This window comes from Anopheles arabiensis, chromosome 2, assembly GCF_016920715.1.
Source record: "Anopheles arabiensis isolate DONGOLA chromosome 2, AaraD3, whole genome shotgun sequence".
Taxonomy (NCBI): domain Eukaryota; kingdom Metazoa; phylum Arthropoda; class Insecta; order Diptera; family Culicidae; genus Anopheles; species Anopheles arabiensis.
In genome coordinates this window covers 8,086,523-8,112,692 of record NC_053517.1, presented here as the reverse complement: position 1 = coordinate 8,112,692, position 26,170 = coordinate 8,086,523, and the positions used below count along the sequence as shown (strand labels likewise).

General features: G+C 47.4%; 3 protein-coding genes across 9 annotated transcripts in view; 2 read left to right on the top strand and 1 right to left on the bottom strand.

Annotated features, from left to right (window-relative positions):
* Nucleotides 1-5,610: 5,610 nt before the first annotated feature.
* On the top strand, nucleotides 5,611-6,689 carry LOC120894036 (mitochondrial inner membrane protease subunit 1). Its single transcript, XM_040296371.1, has 2 exons — nucleotides 5,611-5,840; nucleotides 5,921-6,689. The coding sequence occupies exons 1-2, from the start codon at nucleotides 5,739-5,741 to the stop codon at nucleotides 6,572-6,574; spliced, it is 756 nt and encodes a 251-aa protein (XP_040152305.1). The 5' UTR covers nucleotides 5,611-5,738; the 3' UTR covers nucleotides 6,575-6,689.
* A 21-nt stretch (nucleotides 6,690-6,710) lies between these two features.
* Nucleotides 6,711-10,654, bottom strand: LOC120894035 (ubiquitin conjugation factor E4 A). The gene is made up of 3 exons (XM_040296370.1): nucleotides 10,394-10,654; nucleotides 7,610-10,305; nucleotides 6,711-7,535 (listed from the first exon to the last, which is right to left on the bottom strand). Exons 2-3 carry the CDS (start codon nucleotides 10,275-10,277, stop codon nucleotides 7,084-7,086), a joined length of 3,120 nt encoding a protein of 1,039 aa, XP_040152304.1. The 5' UTR covers nucleotides 10,278-10,305; nucleotides 10,394-10,654; the 3' UTR covers nucleotides 6,711-7,083.
* A 1,715-nt stretch (nucleotides 10,655-12,369) lies between these two features.
* LOC120908515 (tensin-1) overlaps nucleotides 12,370-26,170 on the top strand; it is a 157,400-nt gene continuing 143,599 nt past the window's right edge. For 2 of the 7 annotated variants that reach the window (XM_040319578.1, XM_040319574.1), the window contains exon 1: nucleotides 13,084-13,426. The gene's annotated coding sequence lies outside the window, so the exon portion shown is untranslated. Of the gene's footprint in view, nucleotides 12,445-13,083; nucleotides 13,427-26,170 lie in introns of those variants that run through there. The other 5 variants (XM_040319581.1, XM_040319579.1, XM_040319575.1 and 2 more) reach the window with 4 other exon arrangements.

The following is a 26,170-nucleotide window of genomic DNA, read 5'->3' as shown; positions in this document are numbered from 1 at the left end:
ATTTTAATTGATTTCATTAGCTCATTAATTGCGGTGCATTTGTTTGCCAACGTTTATTACCATCGCTTTCCATTTGGATAGCAAAAAAAAGTGGAATGGCAGGAAAAATTGTTTGCGATCAGTGCTGCCCAAAATGACCCTGTAAAATAAACACAACATTTTGGAACAGCAAAGTGTGCAAAACGAATTTGAAATCACGGGAGCTGTTTGCTGCCCTTTTTTGTTTTGTAATCTGCAACAATATTTACCTCGCTGCATCAACCAGCCACTATTTAAATTCTCTCTTGCCATATGATAGCATAGGCTTTTCGTTCTGTTTACAATTAAAATCGTGCGTAACACAGAATTTTAATTAATCAATCACAGCAGACACAGCGCCAATATTTATGTACAAATAGATGAACAAAGCTAATTATTGTCTGCTGCCTAAAAACATGCTACATTGTACTTCCCATTACCACCTCACTGTTAGGCGGTGGTATGATTTTCCTGCTGCCGGATCAGTGAGCTGGCACAACATTTTCAACCATTTCCATTTCAGATAGGTATGATAAATGAACATCCTTTCAAATTAGAAATAATGCTGCTAGGTAGATTGCATAATCACAGGCGCTTTGGACGGGCGCAGATGATTACGCCTCAAAGTATGCAATAAGTAACACAACTGGTTGTTAAGTATTGCTCATTTTTGTTCCTTGCTTAAACATTGCCAAAAGTTAATTATAAAGTGCACCTTCTGGGTACGCTTCCGCACCAGCCGCTCCTTATTCGAAAGCCAATAATAATCGTACGTTTACAGTAAATCCATTGTTTTTCCTCGTTAGCATCACTGAACAGTATGTAAAGCTCGGTAGCAAAAACCAACCCGATGAAGCAACCAAGATTACACGTCCATCATCAAATATCGTTTAATACCGCCTCACTGCTGTCCTCGCTCCCTTTCCCTCGCCTCTAGCTGTTTGCAAATAGTGCACCCCGGTAAATATTTAATTCCATTCTGGACGACCAAACAGCTTGACGTTGTTGGGCCATTTTTTTGTTTGTTTGCGCCCTGTTTGTGCTCCTGCAATCCCACTGTAGACCATTTGCCCGTAAATCCACTTCATTCCGTGGATACCAAACAAAAAATCCCTCAAAATAAAAAGAACAAGGAGTGAAATAAAAGCGGGAGAAAGAGTAAGAAAGAGTGAGTGTGCTTGTACGGTTGATTAAGCACGGGAACAAACACATAAAAAGGTGTACTAGTTCCGACTGCTAGAAGCGCTATAACCCATATCCTTCTTATCCGTTCTCGCTCATTCCGTTTCCATTCAATGCGGTCTATGATAGGAGTACGTAATCTTTCGACCATTGAGCGAAGAATTCAACCACCCTCCTGCTCGCCTGCACAGCTCATTGTTCTACCAACTCCTTTCGCTTCCTCACTGTCGGAGGGTTTTCGGCCCGTTATTGGGATATTTGTTTGCGATCGATTCCCGATATCGTCTTGCTCTTAAATGGAAACCACTGCAAAAGGAACGGATGGTTGATTGTTAATGCATAATGTAAAGAAAGGAGTTTGCCAACCTTACTCAAGACATTTCAAAAGTGGCAGCACCGGCTGGCAACGCTGAGAGGAGGTGTGGAAAATCATCCATCCAAATCGATTCGGCATTCCGCCCAGTCTTAAGGCGCCATACCACAGACGCGAAGGAATGGAATTAAACGTTTGGGGTAGCCCTCCACCATCGACCATAAATTAATCATCATCAACACCGACTCTCGCGTTTCCCTTCCGCTTCCCATTGTCGGTATCGTACGTGTAAGAATCCTACTCAAAAGCACAAAAGTTAACTATTTTGTTTATATCAACAGTCGAACGAAACCGTCACTCGAGTCTTGTTACTGTGTTTCCACGAAACTTCATTACCCGCGGCCAACACTGGCACAGGAACCATGGGTATGGTGTTGATTTGTTAGTTTTAACTCTTGCTGGCAAAATCCTTCCCTCGTGTGAAGTTCTAAGAAGCTTTACCTTTTACCCTTTTTTAGTATCAGTCCTCCGCCAACTCCCCATCCTGCCCGCTCGTCATTGAGTTCAATTGCCGCAGTTGAATAGTGGCCAGTGCCAGCTTCACCTGGAGGCGCTATCGGCGGTGGTTTTAATCCCTGCAAACTTTTGCCACGGATTTCTGGAATGGGGTAGAGCACGTCCGGATAGACAGCGACCGGTTTCCATCACCCAGCAGCAACTTAGTCAAGACTCGCACTCACTCGCAAAGAAGATGCACTCACACACACACACAGCCACAGAAACACATCCTCTCCGTCGTGAAAGAACCCGGTCCGTGGGTCGATTTTTTGCAATGTGGCAGGGATTGAACGGCAAAATGGAATCCCGATAATGTCCGCCAGTCGCTTCACCGGCTACAGGACAGCAGCAGCAGCAGCAGCAGTGTTAGGAGAAGCTTTTAAGCTTAACGGACTGACATCAATAAATAATTACCTTTCTCCGATGGGTATGGACGGCGAGGCATTGGATTTTATTTGCCGCCAGCTGCCCCGGAGTGGTACACGCATTATTAGCAACATATCTTTTAACCGATTTTCAAAGCGATCTTTTCGCGCTTTTATAGTGCATTGGCACAGGGAAGCCAAATCCATGTCCATAGCTTCGTGTAAATCTGCGATGTTATTGAAGTACATGTGTTAAAGCAAGCGTTTTAATATCGTGATGCTTTCCAACACCGCTACTGTGTACGGCGTAAACACCATTGCTGTCGCATTGCTGCAGCGCTTTCCCAATTTCCCGAACAGACGGAACCCCAAAAAAGGGGAGCTTTAATTGATTTCTTCCTCACTTTCGAAGCGAACTTTTGTAACAGTGCCAAAAACCGTCATGCGCTGCAGTTGTGACCAGCGCCGATAAGCGGTTTGACCTCCTCGGCCACTCGGACAGGAAACGGGGACAATGCATTTCTTTCTAATGTTTCCCCCAAAACCAGACCAGAGACTCCAGACCGGACCAGACCAGACCAAACCAGTACCAGGACATAGATAAGCCGGGTGGTAGCAATGCACGCTCGACCGGATCTGCTGGAATGTGTAACGATCAGCGATACTGGCGGTCTCGGGGATGTGTCCATTACACGATGCAGCGCTGGCATGCGAGGTGGATTAACTGATGCCAAACTTTTTACAGCGATTTAATTGACCGTGAGTGAGTGAGTGAAATGAGGATGAGTGAAAGCGATAGTTTAGGTTTATTTATTATTAAGCTTGGTTAGCTGGGACGAACGAATTTGCCGCAAATGGGCAGTAATGGAATTCAGCTTAAATGGAACCGTGGGAATGGACCCCCTTAAACTCCTTGACAGGCTGACGGACGGATGCGTCCACGGATTGTAAGCGGATCCGTAGGCGGACACGTATGATTGACAACCGAACGGAAACTTCAGTTCGTATGAACAGGAGGGAAAAAGGTCACTAATATGAATGACATATAGAATAATAAAAAAAGCTCTCTTTTAATGTGTTGTGACAAACGATAGCACTTACCCTCTTCACAAAAGTTTACCCTTTTTCTTTGGCACTTCAAAAGAAATCTTGCGTGCCGTGTGTGGTGCCGGTTACTGTTGATCCATATCCATATGATGAAATGTCATGTCAACGTTTGAACGCTGGAGTTAATGAAGTTGTTCATCAAGTGACTCCTGCCGGCGCTTCTTCCTCCCACTCCAGACCAGCGGGATAATTCTCTTCCGGTCGTTTTTGACCTATTTTATTTGCTGATACTCGATTGATAAAACGATTTCCTCTCGGCTTAATTCAAGCTGGACGTAGCAACTGTTAAACTCCCCTTAAATTCTTTGCTCCAAAAAGTGTCGGTGAAGCTTTAACAGACCACAGCTTTTCATCACAACTTGGAACGGTTGCGGCCGCACAGAGTATGTTAGTTTCACATTCCTCACACACTGCATACTTGCCGTTAGCAACGTGGTCGGCGTGTGAGAGCTGATAATAGACGCTACCCCCTCGTGGGTGTTGTAAACTGTGGCATTGGCCGCTACCCGGAAAACGTCGCACGAACAGTGATTGATTTACACACCTTCCATGTGTCGGTTGCGTTACGCGTGTACGTGTTTGCGCCTAAATTTGTTTCAAGACTCTAGCAGCTCACTAAAGGAAAAATAAAATGGAAATACCAGCCCCCCACCGAACGCGCGTACAAATTGGATTTGGGGCGTTGAAGAACCTGGTGATATTGTTACGATGCGAATTTTGAACGGTGCCATATGGCGCATTAAATGGCGCTCGGCGCGTTTCTTAATGAAGCCAGGATATTGGTTTATGCTGGGATTGAAGCAATGGTGGAAAATATGTGTTTGCAGTGTGTTGAAGCGGAATGTTAGGATTGGAGGCTGCGTGTTGCATTATGTTATATTGTAAGCTAACGGTAAGAAAAAAACAATTGTCCGTACAAATCGGTGAACGATTCTATTCTTCAGTGGATCACTCTGCTGTTGTCACTATATTGCACACTGTTTTCGTGGTATACTTTTATTGTATTGTGTTTCGTCAAAATTGTTCAAATTGTAATGTGAATTGTAACACTCTAATTCAAATAACCTTAAATGGTCGCGTGGGTTTCAACACCCCAAGTGCCACAAATCCACAAAACGACCACAGAACGGGCTCTAAATGGCTCGGGCTATCAAACTATAAGAACTATAAAAAAAATCATTTAGCAGACGGTAAACGGCTGATGCATTCTAAAACTATCAAAAATGATGTTGGCGCCATCTGTTGGTGGGATAGCGACACAGTGGAGATTTCGTCCCTTTGAGAGTTTTCTTCTTTCCTCTGTAAAGATGTATGATTGTGCAGTGAAGCTATGCATCGCTAGAACTAGAACGGCGAAACAATAGTTTAAATACTAAACTCCAATGTGAACCTTCTGAACTGAACCAATTTAGATTTCAATAATGGTCATTGGTGGTGACACCCACGGATCTTACCACAGCAATATAATGATTAGTTATAAAACGCCTTCTATTGAGCAAACTAGTGAAGCTATGGAGCTAAGTTTCTATTCAATAATATTCAATAGCATTCAATAATTTTGAATCTATCCATTGAATTACTTTTTCCGTTGGGTTTGAGTAAAATTTGCGGAAAGGTAATCTAATTGACAAAACAGCCCAGAATGTTAATGCAATATGCTTCGGCAAACCAACTCCAAATGCGTTACTAACAATCGAAATTACTCTAACGGTTACGCTCCGTGTATCCCGACCTGAAGGGTTACTAAACAAGCTCATACCAAAAGTGCTGCTTGGGTCGGCGGTCACAGGCGTTACGCGTAACGCCAACGTAATGCAGTGGGCTGCGAACACCGGCGTTATCTCCCGCAGGACAAAAACGTGAGCTCCTCGCTGGAGATGCTTTTTGTAAGTAGTTGTGACGGTTTTTTACGTTTCGAACGAGGGTTTTGAAGAGTTCAAGATGGCCAACAAAAATAAGGCGGCTAAAGAAATATGGAGACGATAAAGAAGGATAAAGAAAATGAGCGAGATGCAGCGATACTTGAACGTGTCAAAAATCCTCGCCATGTTGTACGGGCTCGATGACAGTTTCTCAGCTGTCTTTGTTATTGTTCGATTTTGTAAACAAATCGCCCCCGGGAACGAACAGAAAATAGTCCACGAAACTAATTTTGCGCTTGCAGCATAAACCATACACACACGATACCCGTTTAAATGTATAAATTTCTTTCGAAAGCACTCGGCATCTGTGGATACATCGTGCAGTATGGCTGCATTACCCACTGCACCTTCGAGTACCTGGGCGATTTCGTTGTGGTAAGTAATCTGTTCCGCTGCCGCCGTCTCCTTTACATAATCGTCCAACAATCCTGCACAACCTATCTCCCGCTCCGCAGTGCGTTGGCCCCTCGATGGAACCGACCCTGATGACGAACAACGTGCTGATAACTGACCGCATTACCCCGCGCCTCGCCAAACTGCAGCGAGGCGATATTATCATCACCAAAAGCCCCACCAAACCGGTGCAGCACGTGTGCAAGCGCATCATCGGCATGCCGGGCGATCGGATCATGACACGGGCATCGTTCAACCTGAACCCGCTCTCGAACACGTACACCATCTACACCTCGGTGCTGGCGAACGACAGTGGCAGCGAGCTGGAGCTGGACGCAGATGGACACCTGCCGAGGGCGAAAGCGCAACAGCACTACGAGGCGATGGTCAAGCTGCGGGAAAAGGTTGACTACGTGAGCCACTCGGTGGAGGAAGCGCAAGCGAAGCAGCAGCAGCAGCAACAGCAGCAGGACGGTACGGGACGCGTGGCGATGAGCGGTGAGGGGCGGGGGGTGGATATACTGCCGGAGGAGGACAGCCATCCGGAACCGAGAACGAGCATTGTTATTGTGCCGCGGGGACACTTGTGGATCGAGGGCGACAATGTGCAGAATAGTTCCGACTCGCGCAACTACGGCCCAGTGCCGATTGGGCTGGTAAAGAGCCGAGCCGTCTGCCGTCTGTGGCCTTTGAGCGAGTTTAAGCTGTTTATTTGAGGGAGAGACAGAGAGAGCGACAAAGCTAACCCAGTGATAGCCCGTGACGCCCGTGTTGTTCTGCTATGAGATATTAGATTAAATGTTAAGTTAGTAAAATATCGAGAGAGAGAGAGAAAAAAGAAACCCATTCACATCCGTTTCGCTTTTTTTCTTTATTGTATTCCATACTAAGAGGCTAAAAATTGGGGGGGAGGGGTTCCTGTGGAGGATGATGTGCCATTGAATTATACGATAAAGATTCCCCGACCCTCGAACACGCACACAGAGTTATCTAAAGTGTTTAGAGTTCATAAAAAACTAAAACAAACACAAACGCATGTGTATAAACTCTACCTTAAATTTGAATATAAAACCAAAATGCAGCACACGTTCACGCTTCCAATCGGGCCGAGACACTGGAGTGTGGAATGGGGAGTACAGGGGGGGAAAGGGGGACGACCGGGAGCAGCAAATTGGCTAGTAGTGAGGAGGGAAAGAACATTGCGCTACTTCTCGTGTGTCTATTACTACTGGTTCTCGACCGTTTCGTCTGCGTCCATTGCGACGGCCGTCGGTGTTACGGGCGTAGTGGGCTGTTCGCTGCTTTCACCGCCCTTTGTCGCAGCAGCTGCGGCAGCTAACGTGGCGGCATGACTGGCACGCTTCTCCCGCATCCAAGCGTCTATTTTGGCCTTCAGCTCATCGTTTCGCTTCACCTGCTCCATCGTCAGGGGCGACCGGTTGAACGGATCCGACTGGTCGGACAGGAGATGGCGCGCAATCGTCGACCGGTCGACGGTGATGCGCGAGCTGGGCAGTATGACCGGATCGGCCATGAGCGAGGACATGATCGGATCGAGGAACTCGTCCGGCGGATCGATCAGCGCTTCCTCGTCAATCTTTTGCTGCTTCTCGATGCGCTGCACCTTCTGGGCGAACTCTTGCATCTCCCCAATCAGCTGGCCGCCACCGATGCGGGCTAGAATGGTAAAAAAACAAAGGCTATACTTTGCAAAACACAAAAAGCCGTCCAGACAATTGCTTTCCACTTACTCAGCACCTGCTCCGCGTACTCGAACAGCTGCGGGCTGTAGCTGCGACCGTCCTGCGACACGGCCAAACAGAACGCATCGCACTCGCACAGATTCACGTAGATGCGACAGATTTCCAGCACCGTGCGGGCCGGATCGAACTCGAACTCGCGCTTATCCTTCACCTTGAAGTTGCCCTTCTTCGGGCCGGTCAAGTTCAGGAGGAAATAGTTCAGCATGGCCGCCACCCGATCGACCATCGACGAATGGCAAAAGATCGACTTCGTCTCGGACGTGAGCAGCTGCAGTATGTTGATCGTGTCGCGGCCGAGAATGTTGTCGAACCGGGCCAGCATGCCCAGATTGCGCAGGTTGGCCACGTTCTGCTGCCGCTCGGTCTGGGCCAGCGATTCCCATTCCCCCGCGTCCTGGGCGCCCTGCATCTGGCGGATCTGCTGCAGATTGCTCAGCGACTCGTCCAGCAGAAAGATCGCATCGTTGATGAGCAGGTTGATGAAGCGCAGAAAGATGGGCGGATCTTCCGCCTCGATGTTTTCGATCGCTTGCCGCTCCAGCGCCCGGAAGCATTCCTTCTGCTCGTCGATCTTCCACAGGTAGTCCATTATCGCGTACATCGGCCGGCGGTAGTTAAACTTCTGCTCGAACTGTACGCTCTGCCCCGTCATCTCGATGCTGACGAACACGCGCAACAGGTTCGGAATGATTTCCAGCCGGTGCGGATGGTTAGTGAACAGCGTGGCGCTCAGGCTGAACCCGGCCGGCTCGGACTCCTTCGGCAGCAGGCTCTCCAGCCCCTCGGCCAGCCGGGCGCGCAGATGCGGATTGCGGATGCGCTCCGAGCTGCCCATGAAGATCAGTATCATCGTGAAGATCGATCGCTGCGCGTCCACGTCGACGCGCAGCGAGCGGCTGTCGAAGTGGCGCGAAAACTGCAAGTACCCCACGATGTTCTCGATGATGTACTCGGGAATGCACTTCAGCACGCGCGACACGGCCACCCCGACCAGGGGCAGATTGACGGGCTGCTGCGTCTGGGGCGAGAACCCTTTCGCCGGCTCGAGCGTGTCGATCTGGGACGCTTCGCGCGCGCTCAGCTGCGTCAGCCAGATGGCGGATGCTTCGTAGAACTGCAGCAGCAGTTCGTCCGTTTCCGGCTCGAGCAGCACGTTCTGCAGGCAGAGGAACTGCTGCATCTGCGAGGACACCATCTGCATCAGATCGCTCGGCACGTCCGCACCGTTCTGTGACATCATCTCGTAGTACATCGTCTGCAGCCGGTGCAGCTCGCGGTTCATGCGGAAAAACTTCTCGATGCACACGCGGTACCCGAGATCGATCGCTTTGTGCGTCATGAAGAAGCACTCCGTGACGAAGTTGTACCGGTCCGCCTCGAGCCGCTGCTCCTTGTCGTCCTCCAGCGGCAGCAGACACGTTTCCTTCTCCGCGTCGAGCATGTGTACGGCTTTGGTTTCCTTGTCCGCCTCCTTCACGGCACAGTAGGTCGGGTCCACGATCAGCACCTTCAGCTGCGGTTTCAGCAGCGGCTGACACAGGCGCAACAGCACCCCGGCCAGATTGATGCTGAACGCGTCGGGCGAGGTGGTCTGATTGCCGAACATGCCCATGCCGTGGTGCGTGTTCCAGATCTGGCCGCGCGGCACGTTCGCATGCAGGCACCGGCCGATCCAGTCGAGCATCTTGCTGCGCACGGTGCCGCCGAGCAGCAGAAAGCTTTTCACGAACGCGTGCATTCTCGCCAGATGCCGCTTGGTGTAGTTCCACAGGTTCGACGACAGACTGTCCACCGCCGACCGGTTCGTGGTGAGCGGGTTCTCGTAGTACTCGTACGGCCCGTTGTGGTTGCGCGGCATTATCGAGAGCGACAGCAGCTGGCCGAGCAGGGAGTCGGAATATTTGATACCGTCCGAGTCGGGCGGCGGGGTCGTGTAGCCGAGAAAGATGAGCGCCAGCCGGGGGTTGTTTTTGTCGCTCGGGAACACCTGCAGGAACGGCATCACCCAGCACTCGATGGTGATTAGCGAGGCCGCCCGCAACGCCTTCATGACGACCACAAAAATGGGCCCGAAAATGCCGCGAATGATTGCGAACCCCTCGGATTCTGTTTCCGTGTCGGTGAATATTTCGTTCACCGCTTCCGACACGAACCGGCCCGCTACGGCGTAGTCGTCCGTGCTGCACTGCTTGAAAATGTCCAGCAGCTGGTTCGACAGGTTCTGGCCCTCGTACAGCTCCGGCTGCTTCAGCGAGGTGCACACGTTGCGCAGTATGAGCGCCTTCATCTTGCGCTGGTTGTCCAGCGCGACACTGTCGTTCGGTTCGACCGGTTTCTCATTGCGCTCGAAACAGCCGTACAGATAGAGGATGGCCTTCGTTTCCGCAATCTGGGGCGTGTCGGAGGTGGTGATGTTGTTCGGTATCAGATACTCGGACGGGTTGGGCAGCATCAGCCGCTCGAACAGCGCCTGCTCCAGCACGTCCAGATCGAGCAGCCCACTGTCGACACCTTGCGCCACGTCCTCCACGTACACGAACTGTTTGTTTTTCTGCGGATTCTTGTTCAGCGTGATCAGGAAGATTTTCTCGATGTGCGCATTGGTCTTCTGCTCCAGCGGGTTCGGTTTGTGTGATGTATCCATGCTTTCCGCCATTCGATGTGCAGTTTTTTTTGCAAGCTCACTGAGGGGAAACGAGGGGAACAAACGATACAATCAATTCGAGCGCATAGAACAATGCCGCCCCTCTCCCGTTTCCTCAGCACACTCACCCTAATTGCAGCTAAACAACACAAAGCGATATACCGTAATTGGAATAATTTGGTTGGAAGAATGAGACACTGCACTACGTCTGCTCTACGTGGAATGCGTTGCGGCGGGAAAGAGAGATTTGGTTTAGATATTACAGCACTGTGCACATTTTCGTCCGATGGTTTTGTTTTCATTCATGACTTTCACGACTCCGAGCAGACGAATGAGTTGTAATTTTTCTCGTATTTGTCTCCTCCCACCCCGTGCCAGCTGTCAGATTACTAAACATCAACCGAGATGTGTTGGAAGTCGGGTTGGCTCATGACCGAATTTGACACAGTTGGCTTGACAGTTGTCAGCTGCGTGCAAGAAAGAAACAACAGCTCGTGCTGCGATGGAGGTTCAGTTCATGCGAATGAATTCAAAAGAATTTATGCATTCAGTTTAAAAAAATCAATGGTTTAATAAAATAAGCCGTTTTAGTTGCCATGCTTTTTAGTTTAACGCTCAATAGTTGGCTGACAGTTCAAATTAAAAGAAAACGTTTTGTATGAAGAGCCGGTTTTTGAAAAAATCATTATAATGACATGGACTGTTAAGAAAATTGTCATTCTTTTATTTTCTTTTTTTAATTGATAAACATGCCAACTAGAAAGCACATACATCGAAATATATCTAAGACCCTCTAAATATCGAAATACACGAAGCGCTTTGAACGTGGCTGAGTTCAAACGCGTATATTTTGGATGTTAATCCTAATAGCAATGAAATGTCATTCGAGGATTTGCGGCCTAACCGCAGGACTCCACACAGCATAACACGGAGCGCAACATAACAACCGACAGCTGCCAAACGCTTGAGAAAACGCTTGAGGAAGGAGGTAAAGCGTTTCATTAACTGTCGGTCATCGCAGTAGGTTGGTAGCTTTTCAACGATAAATGAGCGGCCTACTAAGGATATTCAAAACATGGTACCGTCAATAAAGCGTTTTCTGAAGCGTTTAGCAGCTGTCAGCTGTTATGTTGCGCTCCGTGTTATGCTGTGTGGAGTCCTGCGGTAAGATGAATCTTTGAGCGACTGTCAGCTTAGAGGAATATTCATGTTGAGGAAAGTTAATGAAAGTGTTGCTATGAAGTATCCAAGAAACCACGGAAAAACATGGCATCCTTTGACCAATATTTTTGTAAACTGTCTCCCGAAAATTAATCTTAGAGCATTTCGTGTGCCAAATCGTATTTGCAGCTTAGATAATATTCGCCTCAGAGAGACATTTATCTTAAAGAGACAGAAAATGTAACGAGAATTACGGGACCGTCAAAATGTTCATCAAACAAAAATCAAACAGTTCAAAATGCCACCACGATGTTACTCCTTGCCTCGTTTATCTGCAATCTGAGGTTCTCTGCCGCTTGCTTTATCCTATGGTAGACCAATGATGGCTATTTCATCAGCGTATGCCAGGATCTGGATTGACTTATGGGAGATGGTTCCCGAAGTCTCCACACTAGCGTCCCAGATGACCCTTTCTAGCGCCAGGTTGAATAGGAGACAGATAAGCCATCACCCCATCAGCCAGGAGAGAGTTTTCCATCCACCTTCCTCTGGCGAGTGACGTTGGTCATAGTCATTCTAACTAGTTTATCAGTATGTGATTTTAAATGAGCACATTACGAGCTACAGTTTTTCCTTGGCTATGCTATGCTATACAAAAGCAAAAAAAATGCTTTGAAATCCTTTCCAGTTGTGTCTAAAATAGTTCACAGTTATTATTTGACATTATAATTACTTCTGAACCTATAAATAATAGGCATTATTGCTGTTTGTTTATGTTTTTCTTTGTAAAATATGTTGACACATCCATGCTGAACGCAGCGAACAGCCCTTAGCGATTTCAAAAACTCACAACGTATCTATACTTATGCCACACACTGTACGCGCGCCAGCTTTACAACGCGCACACTGTGTTGTGTTCGTAGCGTTCGTGTTTTCAGTATGCGACCATCCGTCGTTGAAGCAAGTATGGGTGGGTGAACGCCAGTTTCGCTCACGGCGATACTCTCCGAAAGCTCGCGTACGTACTTTGCCGTGTTTATGTTAATCTACCGGCCCGGTTCGGATCCCATTTTTTTCCGATACATTCCCACGAAACGCGCTGTTTGGGTTGCGTATTGCTCCCTTTTGCGTGCCGATACGTCATAAGCTCACATGTTTGAAGCTAACAACATCGCGTCCGTGTGCTTTTCCCATTAGGAAAAATCGGTGAACGGAGTGCAAACATATACGATCGAAAATTGTAATTCTTTTTTTTTTTTGTTCTGTGTTCGGCCCTGTTTGTTATTGTGCGCTTTCGAGCCCCTGTCGATACTTTTTGCTCATCCGTAGACCGGTAAACCGTCAAGGTCGCGACCAAACCAATGCGTGTGCGTATTTTGAAAGGAGAAGAAAAAAGACCGGTAAAGTGTTGTAAATTTTAAATTTTCGGTAACGTCCTTCAGATCACACAACGCATCTCCGTCTTGTGCGGAAAATCAGTCTCCATTTAATGGCCAACGCCGGTCGGGGGTGAGTGAGTGCCCCTCCGGCAGCGGAACGCTTTCGGTTGCTTCGATTCGATTGTGTTGATTCATGGTGGCCGGATGAAAGGGCAGAGCAGCAGGGAGAGGGAGGGTTTGGTTTTCCCACAAAACAAATCATTACTGCCATCGTGACAGTGCTTTACTTTAATTAGTGCAATGTTCATGCATGGTTTCAAAAGTGAATGTTCAATGTGCACGTGTGTGTGTGTTGTTTGTCTCTTATTTTCGTAAGCTTCTTTTGAGCAGGTTTGAAAGGTTTTCGGTGCGTTTAAATTTAACTCAACCAATCATCATCTCCGGTTTGTGTAAGAAGCGAAACGAATTATGATTAAATCTACTCATCTTTACAAAGTGCTTACAGTGTTTGTGTAATAATTACATCGGTGTTTGCGAATGGATGAACGGATTATACGCGACACAGGAATGCGGAGCAGCAACAATGATCGATCATCTTAGCGATTAAAAAAAAATAAGAAGGTAAGTTTTCATGTTTTTTGATAACGAAACAACATGTTTTGCATTCCCGTTTGGTAGGGTTAGTATTCTAATAATAAAATCAAACCATTAGAAAAGCGATAGCAATCCGTTAACCCGTTGGACATTCCTGGCATCCCTTGCACACTTATCAGCTACACTGATCGTTAAAGTTCAGCTGATAGTGGTGTAAATTTGTTTTCCTCTTTTATAATGCGAGATTTTTTTGTCCTCTTCAAACTCCTAATCAAACCAGAATTTGCAGTTTAATGAGAAGGATTTGCCATCCCTTGTTAGTTTTGGGTGTTCACATGATTCATCCAACGGAAGCGCCAACTGATTATTAGTTTCGATTCCTAAGCGATGATAATGCAATGTTGTGACTCTTGTGGTGACTTTTTGAATGATTGAAAAAAAAAAAACAAGTGCTACAAGAAGTTTTTTTTCAAAGACAGCATTCTTTTCAAGCATCATAGCTCAAGAATTGAACATCCACGTACCAAATCGGGGCCCTTGTTGCGCACACAATGAAAAAGAAAGCTTTTCTATATCCGGGTTTTTGGTTTCGTTTCATTCTCTTCTGTGTTTTATTTTGTTATTCTTGTCTCCATTCCTTACGACTCCTACAACCTCGGTTTCGGTAGACCTAGATCCCCGCAACCTCTTCCCGTGCTTGGCGTTAGATACATCGCGGTGTGTAGCAGTTGCGTTTCTTTTTCTATACCTTTTACCCCTTTTTCCCTTTCAACCGGGGCGAACTGAAGAACAGAAATCACAGAACGGATCGACCAGAGTCAGAGTCAGCGTCACATCAAAGCTCCGATTGCCCTCCACACACCGTTCGTTTGTGTGTGAGAGCACATGTGCGGGTGTGTGCATGTGTGTGTGAGAGTGGGTTCAGAAGCGACGTACGGCAAACAACACATGTCCCGTGGCGGCTTATTGCCGAGATGAAGCCCAAAATCCCATATGGGAAGTGGACCTTCGCTCAATAGTCTCTATTCGGTTTCTATTATCCTCCGTTCATACTTGCGCCTTGCACGGGTCAGGGTCGGGTTCGTTTCCCGCCATCCCGCTCGGATGCATTCTCGATCGGTGTTTCTGGTTCTATTCCAGTAATAACCCGGCCACAAGCACCCACTGACATCTCGCCCGTCATTTAGAGGATTTGTTTTGTTTTTTTTTTGCTTGCGAGCTAAGACTTTTTTTTCCACTTGCACGTGTTCCCGTGAGGATTGGTTTTGGTGTTTGGTTTGGTTTTCACGTTAGGAGTTTAACTCCGGCCGTCGTCCTGAATCTTTGCAACAGGCACGCACACGACAAGGCATCTCAGGCTGTAAAAGCTCCTTCTGCGCACTCATAACGCCACACTGATTTGTAATCTAATTCGACGGTTTACGGCTGCGTTGTTTTGCCGCACATTAGCTGTATTGCCATTGCCGGCAGGATGTTTTGCACAGGTTTCTATCGATATGCGAAAATCGAAATCACAACACTGGAAGGGCTTCTATGCCATAACTTTTTGGCGAGGTTTTTTTTTTTATTCTTTTTACGCGATGACTGGCTGACCTTGGGACCCGGCGAGGGCGACAAACCGTACTCCAAAGCTCGCTTAAGAGAGAACCTCAACTAATGTGTGTGTGTGTGTGTGTGTGTGTGTGCGCCGGTATACGAAAAGCTCCCACTTCAGCCCAGGCGTTGTGCAGACCGGTGGGTATCGGTGAGAAGTACCTGAAAGAAAACGTTGGCTTGGCACCGACACAGCATTAGAATCGAGGCACGACTCGAGAACAAGTTTCAAGAGCACAGTCCAGAGTATAGCAGACCGCTTTGAAAGGTCTTGGAGAAGTGCGCGTCGTAGTACCAGGAATCTATCTCCACTCGCGTGTCGCACCACACAAAGTCTAATCCATCATCCCCAGCCAATCCCCCCAAGTTCCCCAGGGTGGTCGACCGCGTAGGTCAATCGAGATGGCATTTCTGTTCAAACCAATCGGCAACCAATCTACCTTTAAAAAGGTGTCTAGGCGTGCGAATTGTTTGCACTGCAGGAACAACTGAATGTTTGCTTGCCGATCATCGATCAGCAGTGTCGCTCTGGAGAAGCGTTGAATTTTGGAGAGCCTTTAACGAGAATGCCCCACCGACGGGGGTAATGTTTGCAATTTGTTATTCTTTTGTGTCTAGCATGTTGGAGTTTTTTTGTTTGTTTTGTTTATCCCGAAAAACTCGATGACGTCACCTTTAACCGTATCAAACATGGGTGGGTCAAACAGTGGAGAGGTTCGCTGTTTACCTTACCACCCTTGTAAATGGAAGTCTGTTTGGCTACCGATCGTCCTTATTTGTTGTTTGAAATCCGTCAAAAAGTGACGTATGCTTAGGCAATACGATGGATCAAACGGACCACATACTGTGTACACAAACACACACATACACTGGTGATTAGATCAAGCTTTAGTCATAGTTAGTTTATTCGCGTGCGGCGCTATCGAAAACGTTGTGGGGGCAATCTGTTTTCGTTCCAGACACATTCGAGCAATCATAAATTGATTCATAACATAAGCCACACAAAAGTGAAGGAAAATGTGAGCTGAAAAAAGGGCCCTGTCGATAAAGTAGGGTTATCATTTATGGTCTGTTCGCCGGACGTGCCGCCGCTTGTGCTCTCTGATGCTGACCCATTAATGGGGCAAACGGGGATGATCTTGGAGGGTTCTTATAAACGCAGGCCTTAGTTTCGCTACCACTAGCTACGCTATCGGAACAGTTTTGGAAGTTTTTTAATTAAGTGCGTCATATATCTGACGATTGCAGAAGGTCGGTATGGTTGGCCCGTTTTTCTGGGTCTGCGGAAATTCCAACCGCGAACTGCCCCGAAACCAGACGCTAAATCAATCGATGAAAGTCATGTCGACATCGGATGTATTTCTTGTATTTTAATTGCTATTGTATTTTCACTGCCGAGTTCTCATTTTCATTCCAAAACAGTCGAAAAAAAGCAAACAAAACCATGGACCATATGACATCTGTAAACGATTTTACACCATTAAGAATTATGCCTGCCTGACTGCCTGCCTGCCGGGGCACTCGGGAATTGAGCAATTTCTTTCACATTGCACAAAGAGAAATAGTTCCACAAAGCACACAATGGTGAAATGACGCGTTCGGGCGAAGAAAGCAGGCGCCCCGAAATTTCGATCACAACCCGGAACCGTTCCCGCCCGTCCTGGGGGCAGCTCCGCCAGCCGCCGGCCGGAGTTTTATTTTTATAAATAAATCAGAAAAATGTGCGTCTGTTTTTTCTGCATCCAGCTGTCGGTGGTAGTGCTGCGCGAAGGTTAGCCCTTGGTCCCTTGATGCTCGCGGATACAGCCTTGGAGCTAGTCTCCAGTGGACCAGCTCTCTAGAGCTTCTTCAATGCTCGTCCGAATCCGAAACCCAAAAGCAAGTTCATTCTGAGGAAATGGGGACCTAGATTTGCTTTTTTTTTGTTTGGTTTGGTTGGCACGAAATGGCGTAATAAAACGGATTGCGCCGTAGGACAAGAACCATCCTCCAGAAGACGACATTGAGCTGCTTCCGGTAGCGCGTGTGCACACACACACACACATATACACCAAGTCCTGCTTAAGGTGGGTTCGGAGGGTAACGGCCGTCGTCGTGTGCTGATCGGATCGAAATCAGATTGTGGTAAATGCAATCAACGCTCGGTTATCGATGCCAAACGACACGGGGCCACATACACATACCAGAGCGGCAAGGCCAATTCGACACCCATAACGATGTCAATCGTTTGTCGCAAATTAGTAAACCCCTGAAGCAGCAGCGATGTGTGCTCGGTGCCAGATACCAGATCGATGAGCTCATCCCGTCATCGGTGCTGGTGGTGGTGAGAGAAAAACCTAAACCCTTCCAGCTGTGGAGTGGAGATAGAGCATCATTCGTATGGTTGGGTTTGCGAGGTGTAAAGATGCTGGTGTTTGTGGCAAGTGTAGTGCATGTACATGCAGCACTCTAGCACTGACAACTGCACATGATCGCGACTTCTTACGTAAGGTGGCGGGTGTGCGTCCATGCCCGGTGCAATTTACAGTGCACGCCACACACGCCACACACTTGTGATGCAATTCGTCATCACTCCCCGGATTACCACGCAGGCTGCGAGGAACGAATAATTGGCAGCTGTGTGGCGGACGATGTACGAATCAGACGAGCGGCGAAGGCGGTCCATGAATGGGACAGATAATTAGAATAATGATTGATGCCGGCTGCACTGATTGCTGGAAGGTGGCTGGATTCGGTTGATGAAATCGTTCCGAACTTGGATACAAATTCAGAAGCAATTGAACGACGGAACGCTTATCCGCCGGTGACAAGCTGCAGCACGTCCTCGCGCCGTTCTTCTCTCTTCCCATGCCGTCATCGGGGTGACCTTTACCTTGAGAATTTAAAAGGGGGACTTGAAATAAAAGGGCCACATCCGGATTTTAGATTTGATCGGCGTGAGCTACAACTCTATTTCCCTTGCGGAGGATGATGCGGTCGTCCCGTCTGTTGGATTGCGTTGCACGCACGCACGTAGCGAGGTTTAAATTGGACCCAAAAGCGAAGAAAACAAAAACAGAACCTAACACAACTTCACAGCCCTGGATTAAGGATCAAGGTCTGTAGGTCTTTCTCACTCTCACTTCCCTTTCTATCTCTCTTTTTTGTATATGCCCTTTATGCACAATGAGGAAGAATGTAGATCCCGTATGGTGGTGTGTAAAAGTCATCAACGTCGATATGCACGTCGCTTTCGGGGTTTTGGAAGTTGCCGAGCCGTAACGAAACCGAAACAGATGGTCCTTCCAAGCACTGCGGGCCCTTTTTTGAGCGACTTTGAAAAAGAGACAGATGAAAAAAAGAACAACCATTCGAGTGGAATGGATCCGGATGTGAACTATTACTCTGGACGGGTTGTGGACCGAGTGTGAGGCTCAAATTACCGTATTGGTAAAATGCAACACCGAACGTGGAGGAACCCCATTCGGAAAGGACGTCGTGATTAAAAGTCGGAAGGGAAAAAGTGCAACACCACCGTCAAGGTGTTTCATTTTCAAAAGATCACAAAACAACGCTGCTTTCATTCATGATGGTGGTTTGGTTGTTTAGTGAAGAGCAGTAATTAAAGAATACGCCCGTAAAGTTGCGTTTGCGTCACACACAAAAGCCACACGAACCTGCTGCCATCGCTTGGTTGGCTGGTTGGCTAGAGTTTAGCCCCTTCTTGGCCAATACTCCTAATTGAAATGCATACGGAAATGGTAAAAACACATGCTTTTAAGTGATATGTTGATCTTTATTGCCGCCATAAAGCGTAACGGAGCTGTTTGTTTTATGAAGTCGGTACTTTGGGCCCAATAGTTCTTAGCAGGCGCAGCATGACCGGGGGAACCGGGGAGGATTTTTTTCCCATCAAGCGACGTGTGGTTCTCGAATTCTACTACCGAAGGCACTGCCGATGAGCGACGATTTCCGTCTGCAGCGAGTTGCGGCAAGATTTGGAGTTTATGGGTTTTGCCAGACCGCATAGGGCCTCTCGGAGGCCACAAATGCGGATCGCTCGGTGGATTCCGAGGTGGCCCTCTGCCGGTCGAGATGAGTTAATGTTATGTCACAGGAAAAAACTGTGCTTTGTGTACTGGACTGTTTGAAGTACCGATCGTTGGCTTCTTCGCAAGATTGGCAAACGTTGCTACTGATTAAATGCGCCGTCTTGATAACAGGGTCCATTTTCCAATCTCAACGCAAGGCTCACCAAAGAAGGCCCTCCCACTTGGAGTTCTGTTTCGTCCGCGTAATTGAATAATAATTCATAACAATACTACCCTTCGCTCCGATAAGCGTTTCGGAGCTTGCTGGTGAGGCACGGAGGGCATCATATAAATCACCCGTTTGGCCAACTTTTGCTGCTTATTAGGGTCATAATTTATGATCCGCATGAAAACGGCGTATCGCGCGCGTTTTTGTTGGACCGCACCGTCAAAACCGTCCAGTGCTTTCGGGTTGAGCACCGTTGATACCTTCGCGGTCGGGGCGCCAATCAGCAGTGTTCCTCGGTCATTGCTCAAGAAATTCAAATTACCTCGAATGGGTTCCTGCGCTCGGCGCTGGCGTGCCGCGTTTTGAATTGGGTGGAGAAATTGAGAGCATCCGCTGAACGGGTGGACGGTTACTGGAGGAGGTGGATGGTAACCAACAAAAAATCACACACAGTCCCGGCCGAGGCGAACACCAACCTAGGGAATGGCTCGCAGCCTGGGTCGTATTTGGGACTCACGGAAATGTCATCTGCCGTCAAACGGTCCCAGAGAAGGCTCGTTCGCCCAGTATGTGTGTGTGCGCTGCGGAATGTATAGCCATAAAAATGGCGACAAAAAACGCAGCCCGCCACACACACACACTCGATGGGAAAATAAAACAAGAAGAAAATGTGTGTGTGTGTGTATTCCAAAGTGGGAGAAACGAAAGAGGGAATAGGAACTCACGCTCGTACCTCGCACATCAAAAACACACCCACCCACCCGGCATGGGCTGCCAGGGTTTGGACCCTTTTTTACTCAAGTTCTCTTCCCTCGGCAATGCCCCCTCCCTCCCCCCCAACTCCACACATCAACAACGGCATCGACATCCATCGTGCAACCTAATAAAATTATGTTAATGATACCTCCGGCGAGCCGTTTTTTTGGGGGGCTGCGACACTATTTTCACTCGAGACTTCTTTTTTCTCTGGCAGTGGCGTGTTAAGGCGAGCTCCGGTTAAGGTCTTTTTTTCTGGGGCACTTACTGCCGTACACCGTGAAGTTTCCGTTGGCTGGGGCTAGTGTAGTTTTGCTTTTCTCAGTTTTTTGGGAAGGGGTTTGCTTTATTTCACGAAAAGAGTTGCATAAATTTCCAAAACACGCATACACACACACAAAAGCTGTGCTTAGGGACCCGTGATCGGGTAGTTTACCAGGAGAAATAAGAAAGCAACTTAGGCAAAGGTCCGTGTTTTTTTTTGCGCTTAAACAAATATCCTAGTTCTTGTGTCGTGACCGCACACACCACAACCCGATAGACTGTTGGCATGAAGCTTCGGAGGTTGGGGGTTTTGTTTCTACGTTCTGCCACCACCCAAATCAATCGATCAATCGAAAATGGACAAAAACACGGACAGAACACGGACCATGGGGCATAGATATACACACAAAAAAAGAGTGTCCATTGAGCATGGACCAAGCTTGTCGTTTGGTTCGTACTGCGAGAAGACATTTAGATTCCAATCCATCATGATCAATCGCATGAGCCTGTCGGGGGCCTGTCTTTTCAACGCTCAAAAGGAGCCTTCACAAAAGCTCGATCGCTAGGTGGATTTGCCTGTCGCCAACCGCAGTCGAGCTTTAGTGCTGTTTTCTAGCAAGGCAAAAATGTGCCAAATTTAAAGTAAAACCCCGCCACGACAGCGCTGTCATTGTCGCGAGAAATTGTTTGCAAATTAATTCCAATTAAATTAGCATACATCACCTGCTCGGTTGGGCGTGAGACGGATGACGCGGTGCACAAGGGACCTTCAGCTTTCGCGCGCCACATGATCGCATCGCAATGGAGTAAAACCCTCCGTGTGCCGAAGGTGAGTGGTTTTGTTCGGCTTAACCTAGCAAAAGGGCATGTGGCTTTAGTTAACCTTGTGTCGCCCTCGCGAACCCCATGGAACCAATCACAACTATTTTGCGCCGAGGTGGTAATGAATGGAACCAAAAACAGCCCCACGAAAGAACAAAATACACACACACACATTCACAAAAAACGATACAAATCGTTCCCGTCACAGTGTGCGCACCCATTCAAGTATCGATTACAACGATTAATGCGAATCGAATTAATTTTCCGGTTCCGCAGACGCCATGATACGCGTTCCCAGTGGCGCTTGCCATCGAAATATAATCGAGTTGTGTTTTTTTTCTTTCTCACCCCTCTAGAGGGTTATTTTAGCCATATTTTGATCACCCTCCCCCCCCCCCTTTCCTCAGGTCGAGTTCGATTGGAAATGAAACCAAAGATGCTTAACGTGAGGGTTTAAAAAAAAACGATCACGAAAGCGTTCGTTGCGTCTTGCGGTGAAGACAGATAAAGATCACCTTCGCAATGTGAAGCGTGTCAGCAGCGGCAGCAGCAGCAGCAGCAGCAGCAGCAAGGTAGGAGGATGGTTTCTTAATTTGCTAACTCCTAAAATGGAAGCAAAGGGTTGCCGCGCCTCATCCCACCTCGACCTCGGGGGTAATCCAATTTGCTGCCACATAACATCCCATGCCATCTCCCACGATCCTTCGCCACGGTCGTTGCCGTTTTTTTTGTTGTCCTCTGTTCACCCTTTCCACTCTGCTCTTATCAACATGATCGTGAACACGTATGCAAATACGCAGAAATCCGCGCTGAGCGATTGGGAAACGCAACAACAACACCACTACTCCCCCGTGGAGTGGCCGTTGTCTTGGAGGCTGCACTGGACGCTCCCGATATCATGCTGCTGTTATTTCATCCCGACAGGAGAAAGGTCAATCCGCATGCCGCCTGTATTGTTTGGGTGCCGTTTGAATTTTTGCCGCCCCTTTTCGTCAGCTGTCGAAAGCTGAAACATTGTCATTAGTCGTGTTGTTGTTGTCGTTGTTGTTGTCGAAGGGTGGTGATGTCGGGGTGTCGAGTGAGGAGTCCTTTGGTTCGATGTTGCCCGGCTTGCCTTGGTCGGCGATTATCTTTGTGCGAATCTAAAATCGGCTCCGGATGGCGATGGATGGCGTCGGCACACATGTTTGTTGTGTGTAGCTGGTTCCCTCGTGTAGAGAGCTGAAGGAAAGACGGGGAACGTATCAAATATCAAACATCAGTATCACTTTCTTTTTGTGCTGTAGATGTTTGTTTCTATTTTGGAAGGAAAAACAATTTGTCAGACAAGATGTTACAGCGAGGGTTGGGTGAGGGGTGGGCAGCGATTAGATCGCTGAGCTCGTAAGTGATGCTGATGATGGTGGTCGTGAGTTTGGTACAGCATTGGCGCATTTGGATGAAGGGATGTTATAATCATGTTTAATATTGAAAATATTGTGTTGATTACAAAGTTGCTTCTAACTCATAACTTGAGCGCATTGTATGTCCAATTTAAAGAAGAAGAAAACATAGAATTTGTGGTACTCAGTACACGTTGAAAGTAAATAAGCAAAGTGTTACTGCTACAGCTTTTGATGATCCTTGTGAGCGTTTACAATCTTCTTAGGAGCGTTCAGATAAAAACCATTTGCTCTGATTTAACGTATTGTTTGTATCCATTAGTATTCCAATTTTTTTAAGCCTACAGTAAGCAAAAACTCATCCCGCAAAGTAGCATTCATCATTATCCTGCCAAAAACAAATCCCAGAACTAATTTTTCGTAATGTTTTGAGCTAAATGTTTCACTAACCGAGATTTTGCCAGTGGTTTTGAATTGAAACCAAAACTCTTTTGTACGAATTTGTCACAGTTTTCCCCCATTCGTTCACGATACAAAGGCTTCTGTAATGGTTTTTTAGTAGCTGGCCGGCCATTGTCGCTAGTACGATTGTATCGTTTGAGCACGGGAAACTACAAAACGCCATTGCATAAATATTGTCCAATCTAAGGGATGAGATAGAAGGAGAGAGAGAGAGAGCAGAATAAGTGCACAGGCACCGGAAATTAATCCTTCCTATCTAGACCGTCTTTAGTGCAGCCATGCGCCACTTCTGCCCGATTCTGCAACTCGGCGAAGGCTCGTTGCTCGGTATGCCGAAGCTTTGGTAGTAAAATAAAAGTTACGTATCCCTCAGTAGCATGGCGCCGACCGGAAGAGGCAGCAGCCATTGTCTGTGATTTGTTGAGCGGTGTTTCGATGTGGCTGGAATTATGTGTACGATACTCTTTCGGATGCAAGCCAAGCGCCAAGAGCAGCAGAACGGCAGACCAGGAAGGGGTGAGCTTTCATTAAATCTTAATCTAGCTTTTTGATTATGATTTGTTGCATGGTTCAGTGGAAAGTTTGTTGTCTTTGAATTGGTACGATACAGACGCTTTCATTGCAATCAGGAAAATGACCACAATTAATTGCAAGATATGCTTTCTTTCCTCTGGGATGAAAGTTATACATGCCGGACCGGTATCATTACAATGAGTCACTCTTATGCACCGGACAGACAATGGAACCATAAACATACGGTGCATTTGCAAACAGGCATTTAAACAAAATTGGAAACAATAATAACATACTACGAGCAAAACGCACCGAGAGGACATGACAGACATGACTTCCCTGTGGTATGCCCCTGAACAACGACAAAAAAATACGAGGCCAAACGATCGTAAATGTAACAAAAACAATAACGAAATAAACCCTAAAATACGTCAAAAATTTGTACGAGACAGGGGTAAAGAACCTCGAATAAGCGATGGAGGAAAAATGTGCTACAGAAAATGAACTTTATGGCTAAAATATGCCATCCGTCCTTCCGCGACCTTTCCGTGTGCGCGTTGGGCAACCGCAGGACGCGGGCTGGCAGGGTTAGCTAGTTGGACGCAACATGGGCGCAACATTTGTTCCCATAACAAATGACTTCTTCGTGATGAGCCCGTATAATAGGCCTGCGGTGTGTGTGTGTGTGTTGTGTTTTATTCCTGTCCAACAAGCCACCCGTACACACCCTCTTTTTGAATGAGGTCCTGTGGGGCGGCAAGAGCAAGAGTCACGGAGGGTACGGAAAACGCATCGAAGATCACCCCGCTGGGGCACGTTCATTATCAATTATTTTACCTCGTCGGCAACGAAGAAAAGCGGTTTTTTTCGATCCCTGTACCTCATGCACGAATAAGGTGCGTTTATGTTTTCTACCAAAATCGTGCAACAACGAAACAGTTGCGGTCCAGCGCAGGGAAACGCCGTTGGGATGTACCGTTTTTTTTAAAATAGCTCCCAAAACATCTTCCCGGTATCATACACGCACACTCGAACCAGGAAGAACCGAACCCATAAAATTGATGCCCAACCGTTCGATGGTGAAATGAGCAATCGTTAAAAGGCGTATGATAAATCGAGAAGTGTGACTATTAAGCAGCCCGCACCACGATCGGATGCTTCGCGCCCAACAAAACAAGCCTTAGATTTGAGATCAGATACAGATCCTTACCGGGGGCCGTAGTAGCGCAGTAGCAACCCTACGGTTGGAGGCTGTCCGACTGCCCAGCGGGATGCTTCGCCCATCGCAGCTGGGAGGCGTCTCTGCTGATTGTGTCAATCAAAATTAAGCGATGAAACACAAGTAACCGAGTGTTGGAGTCGAAAGACAGTAAATTAATTTTATCTTCTCGTTTGCTTTCGAGGCTCTCCCGGCCGTGGCAGCCGGAGGTGGGTCCAGCGTTTAATCGACCGGGAGTTACAACAATGTTTGCCGGTTGTTCTGGCCGTGTAGTGGCTTTTGGGGGTAATTTGTTAACACGAGCGAAGGGACGCGAAGGGTGGACGATCTTCGGGTCGGGTTGGACCGTTGAGGCGATATTTGATCTCCCGCATCATCCCGCTTGCACACGCTGCTGATTGGTGCGTGATTAATTCTGGGAAAGGGTCCGGCTTTTCCTTAGGACACAGCAGCCGATCTTTGCTGCTTCGTTTTGGTTCGTTGGTTGTTTCTTACCAAAACACAATTGATGGGCACTTTGGGGGCTTTAGAGGGAGGGTGAGGGTACATGCTGTGGGATCTGCTTAAAGGGATAATGCTTTTGAAATATGTATAGTTATTTATTAAACGTATTTCATTTGTCGTACCACGAACACATCAACAGTAGCATTTTGGTCTTGTGCTGGATGCAGTACAATGACCGTTTGTAACATTCCACCAACTAATGCATCCAACCAACACTGGATGCTTGCAATGCATCCTCACACTAGTCGCAGTCGCAGCAAAACTGTTTGCTCTATCGTTGTTTTGAACAGTAATACGGTTCACACAGGAAGAAAACTTTGCAAATACCTCGCAGCAGTAGCATCGCCATCGGGAAGTCGGGAAACAATTTCATCTCCCCCTTTGGAGGATATTTCCATTGTCTCTGTAGGATTATGAGCTGGTTGAGTTTGCCAATTTTTGCCCTGCAACCAGCTGACGCCACAACACCGAGCGCGACATTGCATTGCCAGCCGTTTTCGACCGCTTTTGCTTTGGTGGTTTTTTCCCCCTGATGCTCTACGCCAGCCGAGGGACCAGCGAGAGGTTATGCACCATTTGCCATTACTCTCGTTACGGTTTACGCGCCGTTTCTTGGCGGGCACAAATTGGAAGGTACGAGAGTGTAAAAATTGGGAGGTGAACGACTTTTTCCAGCAGTTTCGGTGCTCTAAAGGGTGATCCCGGGGTGCGGCCTGTTGTGCTGCTGCCACCACTGCCGTGTACTGCAGTGTGGTGTAAAGAGAAAAGTTTTTAATTCATTTTGCTACTAGCACTGACTAGCGGCAGTGTGCTTCAATTATAGTTTATGCCACCAGAGAGAAGTTTGTTTGTTTTAAACTGTAGGTATTGTAAAATGGGCACTGGTAATTGAAAACAGGGTGCAATGTATATCTTTGAAACAGTTTCATTAAACATGAACGAGACACATCTTCAGTGTCTGTGGATAGAGAAACGATATCTTCGTGGTTTTTTATCCGCAAACACTCCAGAGAAGCT